Source organism: Kogia breviceps, chromosome 13 (genome assembly GCF_026419965.1).
Source record: "Kogia breviceps isolate mKogBre1 chromosome 13, mKogBre1 haplotype 1, whole genome shotgun sequence".
NCBI lineage: Eukaryota > Metazoa > Chordata > Mammalia > Artiodactyla > Physeteridae > Kogia > Kogia breviceps.
Window position 1 is genome coordinate 32069311 of NC_081322.1, and position 15987 is coordinate 32085297.

Here is a 15987-nt window from a genome sequence, read left to right on the forward strand (position 1 = left end):
GCTTTATAACAAACTGAATCAGTTATACATATACCTATGTTCCCATATCTCTTCCCTCCTGCGTCTCCCTCCCTCCCACCCTCCCTATCCCACCCCTCTAGGTGGTCACAAAGCACCGAGCTGATCTCCCTGTGCTATGCGGCTGCTTCCCACTATCTATCTATCTATTTTACATTTGGTAGTGTATATATGTCCATGCCACTCTCTCACTTCGTCACAGCTTACCCTTCCCCCGCCCCATATCCTCAAGGCCATCCCATCCTATCCCTAGGCTGTTCATTACATTTTTTTTCTTAGATTCCATATATATGTATTAGCATACAGTATTTGTTTTTCTCTTTCTGACTTACTTCACTCTGTAGGACAGACTCCAGGTCCATCCACCTCACTACAAATAACTCAGTTTCGTTTCTTTTTATGGCTGAGTAATATTCCATTGTATATATGTGCCACATCTTCTTTATCCATTCCTCTGTTGATGGACACTTAGGTTGCTTCCATGTCCTGGCTATTGTAAATAGAGCTGCAATGAACATTGTGGTATATGACTCTTTGAATTATGGTTTTCTCAGGGTATATGCCCAGTAGTGGGATTGCTGGGTTGTATGGTAGTTCTATTTGTGGGAAGAGCATTTCATTAAGGAGCAAGATGCTGAGGGTTAGAGGGACTGTTGAGGAACAAAGATCTGATAGGATAAGGGCTCTGGGAAACAAGGAAAGAAGCAGGGGACTGGATGTAATAATACAACAGTAGTTCTAAGTTTGTAGTATTTCACTTTCATTTCATTCTGAGATGGATCTGCCCTGTATGCATTTGGAGAAGCATAACACTAATCAAAGCACTTTTACTTCAAAGGAATATTAAGATATTTTAGTTTCCACATTTCTAAAATTTATATATGAAATAATTCCATCACTTACAGAGGTCCCATGCGCTAAATGTGATAAAAATAACTAAATTCAAAAAGACAAAATACAAACATCAAATAACAAATGTATAACTGAGAAGCATGATATTAATAACTAATTTTAAATTATTATGCTAAGTGTATAGTATCCCAGTATGTGGGTTTTAAAAAAATTATTATTACCAAAATAATTTATAGGATTTGTACTGCTTAGACTAGTTTGGACACCTGGGGTGCTTCTTCAAAATGTAGTTTTCTGTGGGGCTTCCCTGGTGGCGCAGTGATTGAGAGTCCACCTGCCGATGCAGGGGACACGGGTTCGTGCCCCGGTCTGGGAGGATCCCGCGTGCCGCGGAGCGGCTGGGCCCGTGAGCCATGGCCGCTGAGCCTGCGCGTCCGGAGCCTGTGCTCCGCAACGGGAGAGGCCACAACAGTGAGAGGCCCGCGTACCGCAAAGAAAAATAAATAAAAAATTTTAAACATGTAGTTTTCTGGGTTCTATCTAGTCTCAGAATCTCCATGGGTTTGGGGACAGGAAATTTACATTTTAAACAAGCTTCCAGATGATTCTTATATATAATGATGTTTAAACCAGTAAATCTCAGAGTAATGGAAGAATAGTAGTTTAAATATTAAGATAAAAACAAGTAGGATTGCATTCTATTACTTTGTCTCAAATCTGTTTTTTATTCGGGCACAATATGAATAAAAGAAAATTAAAATTCTATCACTCTGCCATAATTTTTTTTAAAAACAGTGAGTTAAACTATAATAAAAATTGCAGAAGGATATGCTTTGTTAATTAGATGATGATAAGAAAGCATTAGAATGAGAGCTTTATAGTCAGAATGACCTTAGGAAACTTGTGGAACAACTTTCTTATTTCACAGATGAGAAAATTGAGACTCAGAAAAGTTGAATTAACAGCCAAAAAGAAGCACAGTCCAGATTGTGGTCTCATGACTCCTGTTTCCCCTCTGTTATTTCCATTACTACACCACCACTTATCTAGGAATATTTCTGTGAGTTTATCATACTTTTCATTTCCTACAAAATTAGGTGATAGTGATATTTGGGAAAATTTTATTTTATTTTCCAAAACATGAAACACAGAGTGAGGATCCTTCTAAAAATCCTGAACCTAAGCCAATGTAATCAGTAATACATTTTTTTTAAACATTAAGATGTTATTTCCTTTCATATAATTTTGACGTCCTCTGCCTACTCATAGTGAGCTCAAGTATGTGTGGTACATTGTGGCATCACTGTTCAGAATTATCTGTTCCCCACACTGTGGGCTATGACTTAACCATAGCTCCAACAGGATGAGTAGCCTTGTTGTCTAGCTACTGGGCTTAGTCACATGACTTGCTCTGTCCGACAGAATGTGAACAGACTTGATGAGCAGTATATCCACTGAGACGCTTTCATTTTTTATTTTTAACTTTTTATTTTATGTTGGAGTATAGCCGATTAACAATGTTGTGATAGTTTCAGGTGCACAGCAAAGGCACTCAGCCATACATATATGTGTATCCATTTTCCCCCAGACTCCCATCCCATCCAGGCTGCCACATCACACTGAGCAGAGTTCCCTGTAACCAACAAGGACCTACCGTAGAGCACTTAAGACACTTTTAGATGCATTTCCCGTTGCTGCCAGTTCTCCGGCATCCACACCCTCTGCCACCACAGGGCATACCCCAGGTAAGGCCTTCTTTGTCAGCCTGGATCCTGGTGGGGCAGACCTGAACCTGAACCACATCTTGAAGGACAGCCACAGCCAACAGCCCACGGAGGCCAACTTGCCACATGACTGAGCAATAAACGTTATTGAAAGCCACTGACATTTTTGAGGTTGTTATTCATTGCAACCTGATAAAACTAGCACACAAATACTTCCATATCCAGGACAAAAGTCTGGTACCTGAGGCAGAAAAATATCAAAAGTAAAAATTTTAGGGTCCCAAGCCAAGAGTCTTTGTTATAACAAAACCATGTAAATAGCTTATCAATGTGCTTGCATATACATTAGTGATGTTTTTTATGTAGTTTAGAGGTTGATATATGATAGGTGCATATTTGAGTTATGGTCATTTGTGTCTGGAAAACAGGTGTAATGAATCTACATGACAACTTCATAATGTAAAATTGCACCAACATGTGAAAAGGAAATGTCACAATTTATCTGGGGATATAATTTTCAGTCCATGGAAATATAGGGAAATGGTTTTTAAAATTATAATCCCACAAACACACAATGCTCTCTATCAACGTACATGACCAGTGTCGGTTTTACCTTAGCAAAAACAGCTTGCTTCTCCTTGTGAGTTTTTTCAAAGTTTTTCTTCTTAGTATTCTTAGTTCTCCTACTGATTACTGAATATTAATTTAGAAAAAAATGCTTTTGAATTTTATTCTTTCAACGTATCCAATGGCAAGGAAGAATTTCATAGATTTTGAAGGACCACTTGATTACACCTCTGGGGGAAAACTAGCAATAGCTTATTATGCCTATTTCTCAGAAATTATGAGATCAACGTTTAATAACGTCATCCAGCAGTGGTGAACTACAGCCAGTCCATAACAACTCAAAAGAGCAAAGTGTGCATCTCATCCCAACTCAGCCTTGAGGAACTTCACATTGATAGCTTGAAATCAGTCACAGTGGGAGAACTTATAGACAAAAATTGGAAAACACTACAAATCAGGGGTTTTCCACCTCTGCCACAGAGTTGGTTTTTAAACACTTATCAGTGTAGCACTGGGCTTAAAAATTCACCTTCTTTAACATTTGGCATTTTAACGTTCAAAATATTAAAAAACAGATGGCCTAATTTGATTAATGAGGGAGGATGTAAGGCTACAGTTACAACGGGAGCTAGTGGCTTGTTACAGAGGTTCAGAAGGACAGAAGGCACTGAGGCATGAGCCTAGATGATATGCCAGGAGCACTGTGCCACTCAGAGTCGAGACTGGTAAAACTGATGCACCCAGCTTAAGAAATGAGACCCTTGATTTTGGCAAGGAGTGCCCATAGATGGGAAATCAGAAGATATTTTAAAAGACAGAAGCTGAACAGTCATCTAATAGTCAATAGTGTTTCTCTTTTCTGGGTAGATACACATGGTCAGACACTGCTGACAAACAGTAAGGATAAAGCATGCTAAAAACACACATTTAGGGCTTCCCTGGTGGCGCAGTGGTTGAGAGTCCGCCTGCCTATGCAGGGGACACGGGTTCGTGCCCCGGTTCGGGAAGATCCCACATGCCGCGGAGCAGCTGGGCCCGTGAGCCATGGCCGCTGAGCCTGCGCGTCCGGAGCCTGTGCTCCTCAAAGGGAGAGGCCACAACAGTGAGAGGCCCGCGTACCGCAAAATAAAAAACGAAGAAAAACCCCCCAAAAACACACATTTAAAGGTCTTTCAACTTTACAAACACTTCTGATTATAAAAATGTATAAATATTTATTTTAGGTTTTACTGGGTGCAATTATTTTTAAGACTTTTAAACAAGTTAGCAGGGCTTCAACACTATCAGTTCTTTATTTGGGTTGTCTGTCAGCAAAAACATCTCCAATAAGAAGAATGGTATGTCAGAATGAGTGTTAGTATTAACAGTTCTCTAGCTTGTGTTGTTGTAACCTTAGCAGCAATTCATAAATATTCTATAGAACACATTGCTGAAATATAACTTCCCACTTAAAAAAAAAGTTTAACAAAATAAACATATTTTTTGTGAGACAAATAAATACATGTATATATATGTATCTAACATCTAATAGAGTTCATATAAAAGTATCTATTAGGGAAGAAAAGATTCTCATAATAAATTACCACATTCCTTTATTAAAAGACTTTAGCAACAGATGATAGTGAATTGTTGTTACTATACCTTTAAAAAATATATTACATATAAAATATTTTTTAAATAGTCACTGATCAGAAGTTAATCTAAAATTTCTACTTTTTTCTATTACTACACAATTGATGATTAGACTAGTTTATGGGCTAGCACAAATATTAAATAAAGCAACTTGACAGTGAAATTCTACTGCCATTCAGTGTTATTAATACTGAATTAAATATTTAAAATATTAAAAATAATCAGATGGTAGAGCAGTTCCTTTAGGCATTTCCAGTGACTAGATCATGATTCATATTTCACAGGATTTTAGGAAACCAATAGTAAACACATATTTTAAAAATCTAATATATGAATAAAAAATGAGTTAGAAATTATGGGCCAAAATATAAAGTAATCATGCTCAGAAATATTTTTTAAAAATTCATATCATCAAAGTATGTAGTCAACTTCCTAATCTTCTTAAATAAAAATTAAAAATATTTTTATTAGAAACAAATTATAATGTATAATCTTTAGCAAATATATTAAAAATTATTGTAGTGAATACTTTTGATAATACACCATATAATGCTGCTTAGCAGCACTTTCCAAACTATGCTCTAAGAAACTAAAGTTTCCAAGAAATGTTTACAGGTATTCTGCAGAAAATTAGCAAACACTACAAGTCTTCACTCTATCCCACCTTCACAGTGTCCATTAGATATTAAAGGTTCTGAAGTTCAGTAGTAAAGAAACCTAACTTTGTTGAATCCATTGTATCCTATGCTTATTCACCATAAAATTTTCTTTGCACATAACCATTTTTGAAAATTGCTCTGTGGTTGTTTAGATACATTCTGTAACCACCCGCCACATCTTTGCCTAGCACAGATGTCAGTACATTTTTGTTGTCAGTATATACTGCTGACTAAATGAATAGATGAATGTGTTTTATCTTGTGTCATTTATTCCATTCTAGCTCACTAAAAGTAGTTTGGGTGTGACCAAGAACTGTGGAACAACTTACGAACTTATTGGTAATGAAGGAATTGGCTTCTACAAAAAGCAAATAAGGTACATGACACCTTATAAGTAAAAGTAGGAAAACACTGTATCAAACTTCATTTTGTTTTATTTTATTTTATTATTATTACTATTTTGGCCGCACTGCTTGCCTGGTGGGACCGTAGTTCCCTGACCCAGGCCCTCAGCGGTGAAAGTGTGGAGTCCTAACCATTGGACCTCCAGGAAATTCCCTGGTTTGTTTTAAATAACAAACTAAACAAACTTTAAGTAAATAAATCTTATTTGGGGTAACTACTGAGAAAGTATAAAGTAAATAACAGTGTGAATGCAGTTTACAGTTTAATTGCAGATGCATGTAATTTTAGAGTTTACAATGGACCCGAGCTGATGTCATTTCATAGCATGAGGATGGATTGTTAGCATTCAGCACATAGATGATAGCTTATCTTCCAGGCTTATTTTCATCTAATTTCATAGAGGCTGTGACACAAACCTATTTACCCAAACCTTCCATTATATTCAGCAGTGTCATGAAATGATCAGTTTTGAAAGTGAGCTAATGAGATACTCAAGCTTATCTTATTATTCTAAAGTACAGGATAATATGAACAATAAAAATCATTAGATACTGAACATCATTTTTTTTTTTTTTTGGTACGCAGCCCTCTCACTGTTGTGGCCCCTCCCGTTGTGGAGCGCAGGCTCCGGACGCGCAGGCTCAGCGGCCATGGCTCACGGGCCCAGCCGCTCCGCGGCATGTGAGATCCTCCCAGACCGGGGCACGAACCCGTGTCCCCTGAATCGGCAGGTGGACTCTCAACCACTGCGCCACCAGGGAAGCCCACTGAACAGCATTTTTATACAAATAAAATTTAAAACATCTCAGTCGGTTGTCTGTACAGATTCTCATTCATAACGGAGCTGTTTTATCTTTGGCATAATTTACTCAATTTATCTGATCATATGACTGTTTTTTATCAATGTATTTGCTAAAGTAAATTAGTGCAGTCTTAGCTATAAAATTTTTAAGGAAAAATTTTATAGCTAAGACTGCACTAATTTACTTTACCAAATACATTGATAAAAAATCTTCCTTCCTCTGAAAAATGTCGATTTTGACATAATAGCCTTTTTCCTTTCAAAATCGAATAGACAATTAATGGTATTCATATGCACAAAAATTGAAGCCAAAAATTCAGACTCATAGGCAAAAACATTAAATACATTCTGCTCTGCCAAAGGAAAAATCTTGGCCTCTATCCACATTTATAAAGCAATATATAAAATACATATAATAAACAATCTCTGATTAATTTCTCTCTTCCCTTTTGACTTGTAGCTATAGCTGCCAATCATCACCTCATTTGCTTATTGACATTAATGTACTTCCAGAGAACTAGGCTGCAAGTATAAAACCATAACTGCAAGAAGTAGTGTTTTGGCAATAGCTAACATTTTGTTAAGGGTCACTGACAAAATTTTTGGAGTGGCTAAAAAAAGTTCTGAAGTAGCAATATTAAATGTGCTAAATGGGGGGAAACTAACATGCAACACCAATAAACGTGTGATAAGTGGCTTTGAAAATGAAAATTACTTTGTTAGTAATAGGTATCCTTTTATATCTTAAAGTAAAAAATGAAAAGCCAAACATTCATTAATAATATATATGGTAACCAAATGTAATTTTTATTGACTCTCCTTGGTTAGTATTATTATACTTGCAAATATGAGTTTTCAGTCACTAATTCCTAGGAAACACAAAAAAATAGAAATATTTCTGAAAAGAAATGTTTTTCTTTGCTACATGTTGGTTCAAAATTAATCACTCCAAAGGAGAGGAAGAATATTAACTGTCTAAACGTTTTGCTACATGTTGTCTATTTCTAGGGTCTTATTTCAGAGCCATTTAAATTGAGAGGATCCTTTAATTATGCTCCCAGAGTCAGGAGCATACCTTTCATCTATTATGAGCCACTGGGAAGATAATTTGTCTTACCAAAATTCTAAGGTAATTATAAAAAAATTTAAGTCAGTTGATAATGCTAGCAACAATGGGTCATCTGGCTTCAAATTTTAATGGATAGTCTATATACTCTCTCTTATTAAGGGAACCCTTGTACACTGTTGGTAGAATTATAAATTGGTATGGCCTTTATGAAAAACAGTATGGAAGTTCCTCAAAAAAATAAAAATAGAACTACCATACGATGCAGCAGTCCCATTTCTGGGTATACATCCAAAGGAAGTGAAACCAGGATCTGTAAGAGTGCACCCCTACATTCATTTCAGGATTATTCACAACAGCCAGGATGGAAACAACCTAGGTGTCTGTCAATAGATGAATGGATAAAGGAAATATGGTGTTTGTGCGTTGGTGGGGGAGGTGGTGTAGAAAATAGAATATTATTCATCCTTAAAAAAAAGGAAATCCTGCAATTTGCAAACAACATAGATGAACCTGGAGGACATTGTGTTAAGTGAAATAAACCAGACAGAAAGAAAAATACTACATGATGCCTGTCCAAACATCTAGGGCTTGTCTCTCATTGGTTTCCCCCCTTCCCCTTCATCCTCCGGACAAATTGCAAACTGTTCAAAACAGGATGTTGAAGGTGCGGATTCCCCAAGTGGGGAGATTGTTAGGAAAGAGGCCAGTGGGGAGAACCCGAGCACCAGGAGATGAAGAGATGAGGGGCCTTTTCCAAACTCTTCCCGATCAGACAATGTACCATCCTCTTTGTGTCCCATGCATGTTTCAGTAGGAAGGTTCCCCTGCACCTGGAGTTTGGGGATCCATGGAATTGGGGGCCAGGAAGTATTACTCTAAAGGGGCTGCATTTGCTGACCCATCCACACCAATTCTCTCAGCCCCACGAGTGTCCAGCCTTAGGTCTCATGCAGCTGTGGGTCTAGTGCAGTCAGTGCATGTTGCATCACAGCCCCTGAACGTATTTTGTAAGTATTTCTCACTCTCTCACTGTCTTTGTATTTCTTTTTTTTACTTTATAATGGTGTATAGCTGATTTTCAATGCTGTGTTTCTTGCTGCTGTACATCCACTTGATTCACTTCCAGAGAGACAGCAATAAATTTTTTTTCAGATTAAAAAAAATAAGAAAAATACTACATGATTCACTTATATGTGGAATCTAAAATAGATTCATAGAAGCAGAGTATAATGGTGGTCACCAGGGACTTGGGAGGGAGAAATGGGGAGAGGCTAGTCAAAGGGTACCAAGTTTCAGTTATGCATGATGAATAAGTTCTGGTGATCTATTGTACAACAATGTGACTAGAGTTAACAATACTGTTTACTTGAAATGTGCTAAGAGGGTAGATCTTAATGGCACCACCCAAAAAACGTGTTAACTATCTGAATAGACAGATAGGTTAATTAGCTTGGATGTGATTTTTTTTTCACAATGTATATGTATATCAAATTATCAATTGAATAATTGTATACCTTAAATATATACAATTCTAAATTGTCAAATATACCTCAATAAAAAAGAAAAAAATCCAAAATTCTTGTTACGGTAAAAAAGTTTTGTTTTCTCTGAGTCAGTAAAATACTGTCCTTAATTTTAAAATCTAAATGGTAAAATGAGAAAGATTATAAGCTGAGGATGGGTTTGAATGTGGTTTATAAAATTAGGAATGGGCAAACCTGGGTTAACTAACTGATCTGAGAATCTCCTCAGAGGTTGAACATTCGGTCCACAAGCCAAACCCAGACTGCAACTTAAAAATGGTTTTTACATTTTCTAACGGCTTATAATAAATAAATCAAAAGAATATTTTGTGACACATGAAAATTACATGGAATTCAACTTTCGGTGTTCAGAAACAGAGTTTTATGGGAACGTGGCTACATGTATTCACTTAGTTGTCTATGGTGCCGTCCACATTACAATGGCAGAGTTGAGCTGTAGCAGCAGAGACCTATGCAGTGCTCTCATCATCTTGCACTACTGCTCAGCACGTTACAAACCGTAGTGATAGTTATTACTACCAACATTTTGAATGCCACACATACTGTCATTCCACAGTATTTCAAAATTTTTTATTACCAGAGCATACCGATAATGTTGGAACAACAAAAAAGTAGATTTCAAGTGAGGTGTATGGATTATTTTGTTATCGAATTCGATAGCAAAGCATTGTGTCTAAAATGCAAAGACCCCGTAGCTGCTCTGAAAGAATATTATACACGGTGGAACTACCACACTAAGCACTCACCACAATATTTTCAATTCATAGGAATGCAGTGGCCAGAAAAGTTAGAAAATGTAAAACAAGGTATCTCATCACAGCAGAATTTCTTTACAAAAATTAAAAAATGAAAATAAAGCTACAGCCAAAGTAAGTTTCTGAGTGGCTCATTTGTTAGCCAAGCAAGGAAAGCCATTTACCAATGGTGAGTTAATTAAATTGTTTTTGATTCATCAGCTAAAGAAATGTGTCCAAAGTAAACTTGCTTAAGACTATTAAATTAGCCTTTTGGCAAGAACAGTTGCTCGAAGAATTGAGAACATTGAGAACAACATCATTAGTCAATAAAAAAACAAGGCAAGTGATTCTGAGCTGTTCTCCTTGGCTCTTGATGTGTCAAAAGATGTTACTGATACTGCCTAGTTATTGTGATTTATTTGATGAGTCAATGCCAAGGCTGAAGTGACTGAAGAGTTGGTTTCTATGAGTCGTCTGCATAGGACAATTACGGACAAGAATATTTTCTAAGAAGTTAAGAAAACACGAGTTCAGTATAACCTGAAGTAGAATCTGCTAAGATGTGTTACAACTTGTGGTGGTAAAAATATGTGTGGGGTAAACAAGGGCTTAGTTGGTCAAATTTACAAAGTTTGTGAAAATGCAATGTTTAAAACCTATGGTTATTTACTGTATTATTCATCTGCAGGTACTCTGTGGAATATGTATGATTCAATCTTGTTACTGAACTAGCAGTGTCAATGGTGAACTTCATCTTACCGTCATCAGCTGTTATTTTTTCATCAGATATAGAAGCTGAATATCCTGATTTGCCCTCCCACACAACAGTCTGTTGGCTAAGCAGTGGTACTTTTATTGTGAGTTTTTGAGATCAGAGCTGATATTGAGATTTTTCGGAACCAGAAGAAATGCATTCAACCAGTATTACAGAATACTGAATGGCTTTGTAATTTAGCTTCTGTTGCAGCCTTGATAATGCTTTGTAAAATGAATGCAACCAAAAACTGAAACAGTGAATAACAATGAGAATAGCTACTCCCACTGTAGGTGGGATTCACTGGGATTAAGAGAAGAGCTTCCGACTTAAGAACTGTTGAGCGGTGCTTCTCAAAGGGTGGCCCTCAGACGAGCGGCATTGAGCATCACCTCACTATCATAAGAAATGAAAATTCTACTGAATCAGAAGCTCTGGAGGTGAAGCCAGCAAAACAGTGCTCAGATGTGAAACAGACTACAGTAATGTTGATGACAACTAACACTGTTTGAATCATGAAGTCATGTCCAGCTGCTTTACATACTTCCTGTGCTATCAGAGGTAAAATAGGCAGCAGGAGCTCTATGCTCACATGAACTGGCAGCAGATATACTTTCTGAGCTCAAAGGATATGATGTCCAGCAGGGTTTTCTGGACCTCAGTGCAAGCGTAAGGGAAATACCCATTTGTCAAAATCCATTCGATTATGCAATTGAGGAGCTTCCACCTAACCCTCAAATAGGAAGTGAGTTGGGAAGTGAGTAATCTGCAATGTAATAACATTCTAAAAGAAAAATATCAAGAGAAGAAAGAACCTAATGGAATTCTTTCAATGCCTTCCAAGTGATAAATATGCTCCCTGAAAATCATTTTCTCATGGATTAATGTAAGTATTTGGCAATACTTACCTGTATGAAGAGATCTTTTCAAAAACAAAATATGTAAAATCTTACTATAGATCAACATTAACAGATGAATATGTACAATCAATTTTGATGACAGGAAATATTAACATTGAATCCCAATTAAGTGAAATGTTATCCTCCCCCAAAGTATTTCTTTCTTCTTCTTAGTAGAACTGTAATACGAAAAACTGTTCTCAATTATTCTTATGTTTTGAATTGTCAATAAAAATGTTGTGGAAATTCATTTTCTCGTTAGTTACATAAGTACTTACATAATAATCTCCATTTTGCCTCTTAGCCCACAAAGCCTAAAATATTTACTATCTGGCCCTTTACAGAAAATTTTTGCTGACCTCTGCTCTAGAACCAGATACTACCTGGACACTTTTAAAAGCATGGACTGAATGCACTGTCTCTAAAGCTGGATGGCTTGTGTCTGTATGCTGCTGGCTCTGCCACTAGCAGCTATGCGATCGTGAGTAAGTTCTTCAATCTTTCTCTGCCTCACCTGTAAATGGGAGTAAGCAATGGTATCTATTTTACAGGGTTGTTAAGAGGACTAAGTGAGTTAGTAAATGCAACACACAGGAAAGAGTGCCGGCACAAAGTAAGCATTAACTCAATGGCGGCTGTTAGCTTAAGACAAAAGCACTGCTTCACCCAGTTGGTAGTCCAATTATAAATTTCATCCTCCTAAAAGGTCCAGTGAATAAAACATTTAAGATGTTTACATACATTCCTGGGTGAAAAGAAAATCCAAATGCATGAAGCTAATAACAGAGGATAACCAAGCCCTTTTCCAACTGCGCTTTGCTTCTGCCATCAAATAGAAGACATTGTGGGGCATACCAACAAGATAGCAGCTCTCATACAATGGCTTCTTACATGGAGGAGATTGGATCACTATTGTAATATTTTAAATGTCACGTATTACATTCTTTATATTCTATAAAAGAATAAACACAGTACTACTAGTAATTTATAACATTTATAATCTTAAAATTTAACATATGGTTTAATTCAATAATATATTCTTATTCATTAAGTATTTACTGTATGCCTACTATTTTCCATATGTATAAATCCACTAGCTTTACTTTGGGGGTAAAATGCTTTCATATATGTACTATTGAGAGTATCCTCAAAAATTTCCTAGTGATATATATTAACTGTGCTCATTTTTAAACCAAATATGCTTTTTCTTAAATGACTACACCTTATAGCAAGAAATTCTAGAGTAGTGCTGTCCAATATGATAACCACTAGCTTCAGGTAACTACTGAATACTTGAAATGTGGCTAGTACAACTGAGGGATGGAATTTTTAATTAAATTGAAGTTAACTAAAATTAAATAAAATAGCCACATGTGGCTACTGGCTGCTGTATTGGACAGCAGAGTTCTACGGGATCACTCTAGGATGTGTGGATATCGGAAATAAACATTTTGCCCTGTGTGGGAAAATAAATTTTGTTAAACTATGTATTTAGTATCAGTTTGCTATTAGAAACAGCCCTGCCTTTTCATTCCACAAAATATTTTCTGTCTACTTTCTTAGCAGCAGAACTAAATCAATTTACTATTTAACAAAACAATGTTTGTTTGCTTTGTTTTCTCCACGGTTGCTGATTTCTCATTATTTAAGGTGCCGGGGCACAGAAAAAAGAAAAAAAATCCACATATAATTCAGAAGTCTTAAATCTTTCCCTCTGGCAAATTTTTAAGGCATCTGCTGAACAGTTGGAAAACTATTTCATTTAATAGTTTACCTCTTGTTCTTGATTATGCCCATATTTTACTACTGTTATTATCCAGTAGTAAAATAGATAAATATATCAGAAGAAAACTGGAAAAACTGAAAACTTTCAAGTTGAAGAATTAGTATATCAACGTAAAAAATAATCTTAACAGATAAAAAGTAGGATTCTTTCTCCAACCAACTCTGACAATTTTGTACATACCAAAAGAAATACTGGCCAGGTCATAAGGCTTATAATTAATAAGGCATCTTTACATGGAGGTGTGAAAAATTAACTTTATTCTTGCATAAATATCATGATAGTTTATTGTTCAAAGTGCTGCATTCAAAATAAGTTAAAATGTTTCCATATTACTCTTTTATTAAACATGTAGTTATTGACTAAAGCATAATATCACTGATTAACATAGACAAAAATAATATGAGCCACTCACATATTCTTGAAGGAAAGGGCTTACAATATTTTGTGAAAACATTTGTTTACATCACTGATTTAATGGTTTAATGGACAGTTCCATATTTCTCTTTAAAATCCACAAATGTCTTAAGATATTCCCACCATTATAAAAACTAAACAAAACCAACCCCAAAACAAAACCCTACAAAAACACATTAATTTTATTATAAGACATATATGTAGTCACTGAGTAAAGCTCTTTTTTATAAACACTTTTGGAAAGCTCACATTGAGTTCTAGCACAGCTCTATTATCAATCTGTGAACAGAAGGACACATCAAGTAAGGAAAGATCTTTACAAGATTCCAGGAGTTTTCTTAAAGATGCTGGACTTACCATTCTTGTTCCTGTTTAAAACAAACAAACAAACAAAATATCATCTAACATTTATATAATATCCTGATAAAAGTCCCTTTTTATTATTTAAAATACACTTAAAATAGACTTTTACAAATTAAAAACCTTTCTTAAAACAAGACATCATATTGAAATAGTCCTGTTAAAAATAAATAAAATTTCCCAGCCAAATTGGTATCTAGGACCTGAATTTTGTCAATCTCTACCCATTCTATCTTCATCCTACCTCCTACCCTTTCCAATCAGCTCCTCCAGACTTTCCTATTTCTGTTCGCCCCAGTTCAAAACTGTTTGCACATCTCATTTTCCTGAACCCATGGGTCAAATCAGACAGCAATACTTAATGATTCAACCTCTAATTCCATGCAGTGCGATTACTGAGCAACTACCCTGTAGAAACTTCTGTTCCAGGCACTGGAGATACAAAGATGAGTAAGACACGTGTCTGCCTTAAAGAATTCATTGACTAGAGTTGAAAGCAAATAACTACAACACAATTCGATAAGTTTTACAGTAAGTGATAGGTATAAAATGTCATTACTGGAAGACAAATGATGGATGATGAGTACTATTTAGCCCATGTTAAATCTGAAGTGATTATGGGATATTCAGATGGGTTATAAATCATATAAATTATGTAAAGCACTTGATGCACGGCAGGCACTCAATAAGTAGCAAATATCACTAGGCTCTAAGATGTCATCTGTTGTAACTATAGCTTTTCTAGGGAGAAAAAAAATCATCACAATCGTATTATATACATATACCTGGGAGGGGGATTAAATGTTCTGAAACACTGGTCTATGCCTTTTTCTCTGAGAAATCCTTTCTTCGCCCCTCCCTGCCATGAGAAGGGAGAAGGAACTATACTTCTACCAGAAGCTGTAACTATACTGCTACCCTGGCTGCGACTGGCCCCGTGATAAACCAATGCAGATTCACCTGGGAATTTAGAATTGGGATTCAGTAAAGCCTCCAGTGCCCATTTGATCTCTTGAACTAAAGACATGGAAAACTGGGTCAGGGCTGCTATATTTAGCCATGTGTACCCAGAGGAACAGAGATGGCCAGCATGACAAGAAAAGAACAAAGCAAAGCCAAAGGGAGAAGCAGACACAAACGTCTCTGTAAGTGTACAGTGGCAGAGGGTGTGGATTAGGGACAGGGGCCTGAGTATGCAGGATAGGAGAAGGAACGAAAAAGAGAAAAAGCTTCCTCGCCTTTTGATGGTTTTCCAGTCTCTCCTGACGTTTGACCATACCCAGCTTCTACCCATGGGATCTGAGATGGACACCTGTATCTTCATAATAATCATCTTTTTCATATGCTTAAGTGATCCTGAGGGGGTTTCTGTTATATAAGATCAGAGAACCTCACCTAAGCTATTTGGCTCTGTGGAGCTTTTCACCTAGGGCTGTGACTTTTTTCTATTTGCCAATCTTGGTCATTAGAATCTGAGTTTCCTGATAAATTAGGAGTTCCTAAAGCCTAAGAGAATGCCAGGGAAGGAAGTCAGAGATTGAACATTTAACTGGGCTAGGGTCACCTGTGCTATGTTTCCAGGGTACTTTGTGCCGTTGTTTTGTTATCCACTTAGGACACAATTCTGTTTTCAGTCAGCTTGCTCCTTCAGGGCACTGAGTATCTCCAGTGTTTAAAATAATGCCAAACACAGTATATGCTCAATAAGTGTGTAATGAATGCAAAAATGAAGGAATGGTGGTTAACTGCCCAGTGCCATCACCCT

The 15987-nt window shown here is 36.5% G+C and overlaps 1 protein-coding gene across 5 annotated transcripts in view; it reads right to left on the minus strand.

Moving 5' to 3' along the window:
- Window positions 1-13679: 13679 nt before the first annotated feature.
- Window positions 13680-15987, minus strand: part of FBXL4 (F-box and leucine rich repeat protein 4) — a 71110-nt gene continuing 68802 nt past the window's right edge. For all 5 annotated transcript variants that reach the window (XM_067011507.1, XM_059083683.2, XM_059083682.2 and 2 more), the window contains one exon: window positions 13680-14230. In XM_067011507.1, the coding sequence (XP_066867608.1) occupies window positions 14067-14230 (164 nt within the window). In that variant the 3' untranslated portion in view covers window positions 13680-14066. The remainder of the gene's footprint in view (window positions 14231-15987) is intronic.